Source organism: Botryllus schlosseri, chromosome 2, assembly GCF_051294905.1.
Source record: "Botryllus schlosseri isolate E-star chromosome 2, Bs_hap1, whole genome shotgun sequence".
NCBI lineage: Eukaryota > Metazoa > Chordata > Ascidiacea > Stolidobranchia > Styelidae > Botryllus > Botryllus schlosseri.
The window spans coordinates 22,830,526-22,836,721 of record NC_137237.1 but is presented as its reverse complement, the minus strand read 5'-3'; the positions used below and the strand labels follow the sequence as shown (position 1 = coordinate 22,836,721).

Below are 6,196 nucleotides of genomic sequence, written 5' to 3'. Positions count from 1 at the left end.
TATCAAATATAACAGGACCTGAAAACAGAGAAACAATACAATCTGGCACATCAAGCATCCAAGGAACAAATATAGATAATTATCATCCAGCAAAATTTACCATGTTTACCACACAAGCTTGAAGAGCACAACCAAATTCATGCAACTTGAAGATATTACCAGAGTCGAAAACAGGCAATCACTTACATTACATCATTTCAAGCCTCAAGCAGCATTCCAGCAAATGTAATGACCATGCATATCAATGAACATGTCTAGAAGCTAGGCTACAGGCAGAGGTTGATTGACGCTACGGCAAGAAAAATAATTCTCAAGTTTGGCAGTAGTGACATATCAAATACTTTCACATCTGTCGATGAATTATGGTAGTAACGCAAGTTATCTCAACATTCACAGTCACAGCTTGTGGTAGCAAGAAATAAATAAAAGTGGAAAAAAGTCATTTCGTTTTTGAGCTTTCCCCTCTCTTCTGCTTCTTTGGACGGACGTGCTTAGCAGCGAGTCGATCCAGAAAATCATCCTGCCTTTTTAGGCGGTCTTCATTTCGTCGTGCTATCAGTCTCGCAATGTCCGAGACAGAATCCCCAATGTGCGCTTCGAAAAGCCTAGCATTTTTATCCGCAATGGAAGCTTCTTTCTGATACTTCCGTTTCCTTTTATTTCTGCTAGTTGTAGTTTCTTTTGTGAACTTGTCGTATTCCGGGACTGATTTCTCTCTGATCCATTTTTGGATGAGTTTTCTGTATTTCGGCTCGTGTTCCAAGGGTCGGCAATACAAGTCATCAATTATTTTCTTCATGTCTCCTTCGTGCTTTAAATAGCATGCCTTCAGATCCTCTTTTTCGTTCTCGGAACCCCAATACTCGTCAGTGTACGATTTGATAACCTCGTTGATGTTGCCAAACCTGGATCCCCAAAATTGTTTCCAGTCAAAGATGCCATCGGAGTCGTCGTCGGGAATGCGACCAGTTTCGTCGTAAATTTTCCTCTCCTCTTCGTCCGATAGTATCTTGTAAATTTTACCGAGAATCTGAAACTTTCTAGTGGCTTCTTCTTTCTCGGAATCCCCCACTCGATCGGGATGAACCTTCAAAGACGTTTTCCGATACGCAGCTTTTATTTGGTCACTGCTCGCTTTCTTAGAAAGACCTATAGCTTCGTATAAATCCTTTGTGCCATACAATTCCTCGAGATCTTCGATAATGCCCATGTTCGCGTATCCTGTCACGAACAGAGGGCTTTTGGTACAAAAATACGCGACGGGTCAGATTTAAAATTCCCTCTCTTGTTTATTTCTGCTTCATAGAAACGGATATTTGGACGAATCTTTGTTAAGTTGCGGCATCTTGCGGAAGAAAAGGAATTATATTCCTGACCACTAGGTGAAGATCATCGAAAAATTGAGTTCGGTTACACTTTTATCAATTCAAAACACCACGAGACTGCGATACTTTGAAAGGATAGAAAGAAGTTGACGTCGAAGGATTAAAATTTTATGACCACATGATTAACTAATTTGCAGATGAAACCACGCAATAGTTAAAATAGGGCTACCATATTCTGCGATCCGAAAAAGAGGACACTTACAAGTTTTACAAGTTTTACAAATTTCCTTTTGAGTCAACCTTGCCGTCACTGCCGTCGAACTCCAGATGATTTCGCGTCATTTATGGCAATTTTGCTGCGCATCAACAATCGCCTGGCTATCAAAGCTATAAAGGAGGAAGGATTGTCAAAAAAGAGAACATTTGGGCGTCCTCGGAGGACTTATCCTATTTCTTTAAAAAAAAAGGACAAATCCTCCTAAATGAGCACGTATGGTAGCCCTATATGAGATCAGTTGACTGGAATAAAAAGTCGAATTTGACGCGATTTGAGGCAAAATGCGAAATGACCTCATTATTATGACTTGTGACTTGCTTCCAACATGATTGCATATAACAGGGTCGTAACCAAGGCTCCGAGTCACAAGTCAATCTCACTTTTATAGTTTTGACTCGAGTCAAGTCGAGTCATTTTCAATTCGCCACCGAGTCAATTCCGAGTCCAAGTCATCGAGCAGAGGTTCGAGTACGAGTCATGGGATAATGACTCGAGTCCGAGCAGGGCCGTAACAGCACTTCGCAAGCCCCCCCAAAAACTTTGGTCGTGGGCCCCCCATAGGGTTATAGACCGAACTTCTGGGGGGCTTCGCCCCCAGACCCCCCTCCGGCGATACCCTCCCGATACCGATACCGCTATTTATTATGATATGCGTTGGGAGTTTGTTTAGTGAATCAGCTTTTGTCGCCTAAGCGCGCGAAGCGCGGGAAATTTCTAGAATTCATGACTGAATCGGTCAGTATGATCGGGAATTGCATATATATCTTAATCAATTTTTATCTTCTCTCTGCTCACGTAATCAGATTTGCCGGTAGAGCTGACTGTGGTGTGTTTGAAAAGGTAGGACCACTCAATAATAATTAAACATCTTCGGGCGTATACCCGTTGGTAGGAACGGAACAGCACCTCGTCAGGCCCCCAAAAACGTGGGTCTTGGGCTCCCATAGGGTGATGACACGACCCCTCCATCACGTTGTTCGCGTTTGTCACGAAATCATCTGTATTGTATTGTGAGGCAGCGCCAAGCGCGAAAATTTTCGATAATTTATGATAAAATCGGTCAATCAGGTCGGCGATTGCATATATATTATGCTATCAATTTATTGTCCTCTCTACTCACGTAATTAGATTTACCGGTAGAGCTGAGTGAAGTGTCTCGAAAACGGGAGGGCCCGTAAATAATAATTAAACATCTTCGGGCGGGCGCACCCGTTGATAAGAATTCGTTAGATGATGTTATTTCGTGACTTCCAGTCTGCTATATCAAAAAATATAGAAACGGCCAAACGTAGGCTTCTAAACTAAGAGACACACACGATTTCAAATTGGTATTTCTTCACTGGCATAAAATTTTCCCAGCGGGATGGTATTTGTCTTGTGAGGTTCAGATTGCAAAGACAGGAACATTCGGCGCCAGTCATTTAGGCGCCTATGGACAATTAAACCTACCTGTATTTTGTATATATAATGAAGTCTTTGGCCAGCGTAAAGGCATCGACCCTTTCGGTCAGGGTTTTCTCGCTGCAGATCGTTCTGGCACACTTCTTTGAGTCGCATGTTATATGGCCTAAAACTTGATTGTATGTCTTGGTGGCTCGTGGCACGGTAATGGCCCGACACCTAATAATAAAGAGAGATGGCTACCTGAATTCGCGCCCAGCGCGAAAAATTTTTGAAAATATTGCATAAATTTTCAAAAAATACTCTATGATAGGGTTGCCATACGTCCGGAATTTCCCGGACATGTCCGGAATTTCACTGTTAAAACTGCGTCCGGGAGGAATTTCTAAAATATGCCCAAATGTCCGGAATTTTGAAGGCTTGAAGTAAGGTCATATTTTGTTATGTAAATCAACCTAAAAAAAAACTATTTTTGGGCCGATTTTTGCTACATGAGATTTTTCTTCGCGCTGTGCGCGATTTAGTATCATATATATTGGCTTTAATACCGCCCTAGCAAAAACTGCGATAAAAAAAAATAACATTCATTTACAAAAAGAAGTCTAATTGTAATCGCAATTACAAGATAACGGTATTCATAGAGTCGTCGTTTTAGGTCGTTTGGATGCTTTATTCAAAGATAGTGGTTCTAAACCGGGGGGTAGTTTGCCTTTACTATGGCGGTTCGCGAAATGTTGAACGTAATTAACTTCCAAAATAGGCTGTGAGTAAGTCTGGGCAAATGTGCCGACCTTTAATTAGTATTCAGCTCATCAAATTTTGAGCTGGGCCACGGCACATTTTCAAATTGGAAATAGATTCGCGACCATAAAAGGTTGGAAACCACCGGATGCGCGGTGTTTATATAGCTCAGTGGTGAAGTGCACACCCGCAGTAGGCTGATAAATAATCTTATCGGCGTGACATGAGCATGACCTAACGATGTACAATAACGCCTCTTGCATTTTCGAAGTCATCATCCTACACCAGCTCTATTCTATTGCTGACTCTGATTATGTGGGCGGAGAGAGGATTAAAATTATACAGTAATATATGGAAGAACCAATATCATTGACACGATTCATTCAGATCATTCAATGACCAGATGCATACAGTAAACCCCCAGAAGTTGCATCGAATACCCTACGATGGGCCCAAAATCAGTGTATATTTGGGCGGGACGGGGCTGAAAAGATGTGGCTAGGGCCCAGGTTACAACATACAATACACAACCACATACTCCTGAACGGGATCACGACCACCTCTAGTCGATAGACAAAGCGTTGCTGGTGTGACGTCATATTAATCGACAATGTGCTCATACCTCATTTTGAAATCCGCTAGTGGGCGCTGAAGAGCGTCCGGAATTTGTGAAACAAAAATATGGTAACCCTACTGTATGATTTATGCTAATTCACGAAATAATTTTGGGCCCCCTTCGAGCTCGGCCCCCCCCCATTTGGGGGGTTTGGGGTGCGGCAGTTACGGTGCTGAGTCCGAGTCCAAGTCATTGTGTTGACTGCTCCGTTTCCAGTTAAAGTCTCGTTAAACCCACTGTTATCTCTCTGTTTAGTGATATCGAATGGTTCGCATTCATGATATGCTGGTTTTCCTTACTTTTATTAGTTTCTGGTCGCATTTTCAAGTACCAAAGTATCAATAGACGAAATCCCAATATGGTGGTTACTCTACTATTCGTCGAAATTACAATGAAATATCGGTCTTGGCCGTCTGAGTCTCGAGTCATGCGCAATGACTCGAGTCCAAGTCGAGTCAATACAAATATTGACTCGACTCGAGTCATTTGCGAATTTTGCTAAAATGACTCGAGTCAAGTCGAGTCATCAAAAAATCGTAACTCGAGTCGAGTCATTACAATTCTGGTTTATAATATGATTATATCATTTTATCCTCTCTCAGCCCACGTGATCAGACTTACAGGTAGAGATGATGGAGTTGACTTCGGAAATTTAAGGCATCATAAGATTGCGATACAACGATAGGATGGGAAGGACTTCGAGTAGTTTTTCCAATCAGACAACTCCTTGGCTAGCTGGTGATGGCCAAACAGACCAAGTACTATACGATGTTCGCATTGAACTTGGTCAAGCGTTTCAATGGCAACATTACCAAGACCAGTCAGACGCGTTGTGAGCGTTCCCTTGTGCAGCGGCATGGTGCTTACGACCCACATAACAGTCGTGAGCTTACAATTCAAAAGGAAGCTATTATCTACGAAGACGTCGAGGGCCTTGTGATATTTAGTCCTATAAATTAATGTGAAGTGAGAATACTAGTCAATTATCACCCGGAGAGATGAATCTTCTTCCAATCTGCGTGATGTACGCGTTCGAAGTCTCTTCTTGATCGCACTTCACCACAAGGGGCACGCTTTACCGCAGATACACTCCCATTCAACTTTAACCCACCAGCTGGCATACCGAATGGAAAGAAAGGGACCTTTCCGTCTGAACTTTCCACATAATCTCTACTCAACGCATCACGACAAATCTCTGACATCAAGTAAAAAGAACCCATCCCGCACGGCCTTCTAACATTTCATCCGGGCTGCATTCGACATAACTAAATGAAGACAATCCCAATCCCGACGCCCTGTTTGATACAAATTCAAGCCCGGTACATTCGACACTGCCCGCCACACCGACCTGACAAACTCGAACTCAAGCTTACTGGTCACACAGACACCATTATAAAAGTGATTCGCAATGATTCCTTCCACTTCATCGTAAAGATAGCATAAGAATTAGTCTAATGAATTAAAATGATACGATTCGCGTCCTCGCGGTAAAAGAATTGAAAGGCTTCGCGTAAAAAATGAAACAGGAACAAGAAATGACACCCCGCATTGTCCAAACATACCCTGACTCTACCCTCTACAGTCGTGCAACATACTACGGCCAACTCGCGAGCCGACCACAGGAGAAGATAACACTAACGACTCTAATAGGCTAATCCCGCGTCCTTTGCCATGCCATGGAAAATCCCTTTAGCTTTGAGAAGATTTTCCGGTGTGTCAAACTCCGCCACTTTACCCGCATCAAGAACGACGACCCTGCAAGAAATTCATGTATTTTTAGTCGTGCTTGTTTTACACAGTAACCAGGTAATTCTACCATGTCGGGAGAACTCGGGT

At 42.7% G+C, this 6,196-nt stretch overlaps 3 protein-coding genes across 4 annotated transcripts in view; 1 reads left to right on the top strand and 2 right to left on the bottom strand.

Annotated features, from left to right (window-relative positions):
• LOC145434183 (serrate RNA effector molecule homolog) overlaps nt 1–6,196 on the top strand; it is a 356,705-nt gene that overhangs the window by 117,976 nt on the left and 232,533 nt on the right. The gene's annotated exons all lie outside the window — the stretch shown is intronic.
• On the bottom strand, nt 19–1,303 carry LOC145434173 (dnaJ homolog subfamily C member 9-like). Its single transcript, XM_080311487.1, has one exon. It carries the CDS (start codon nt 1,208–1,210, stop codon nt 440–442), a length of 771 nt encoding a protein of 256 aa, XP_080167613.1. The 5' UTR covers nt 1,211–1,303; the 3' UTR covers nt 19–439.
• LOC145434168 (multidrug resistance-associated protein 1-like) overlaps nt 5,751–6,196 on the bottom strand; it is a 30,925-nt gene continuing 30,479 nt past the window's right edge. For both annotated transcript variants that reach the window (XM_080311485.1, XM_080311484.1), the window contains exon 36: nt 5,751–6,115. In XM_080311485.1, the coding sequence (XP_080167611.1) occupies nt 6,004–6,115 (112 nt within the window). In that variant the 3' untranslated portion in view covers nt 5,751–6,003. The remainder of the gene's footprint in view (nt 6,116–6,196) is intronic.

Bases quoted from the DNA above. Each gene is read 5' to 3' on its own strand.
- LOC145434173 (XM_080311487.1), bottom strand. From the start codon at position 1,210: ATGGGCATTATCGAAGATCTCGAGGAATTGTATGGCACAAAGGATTTA.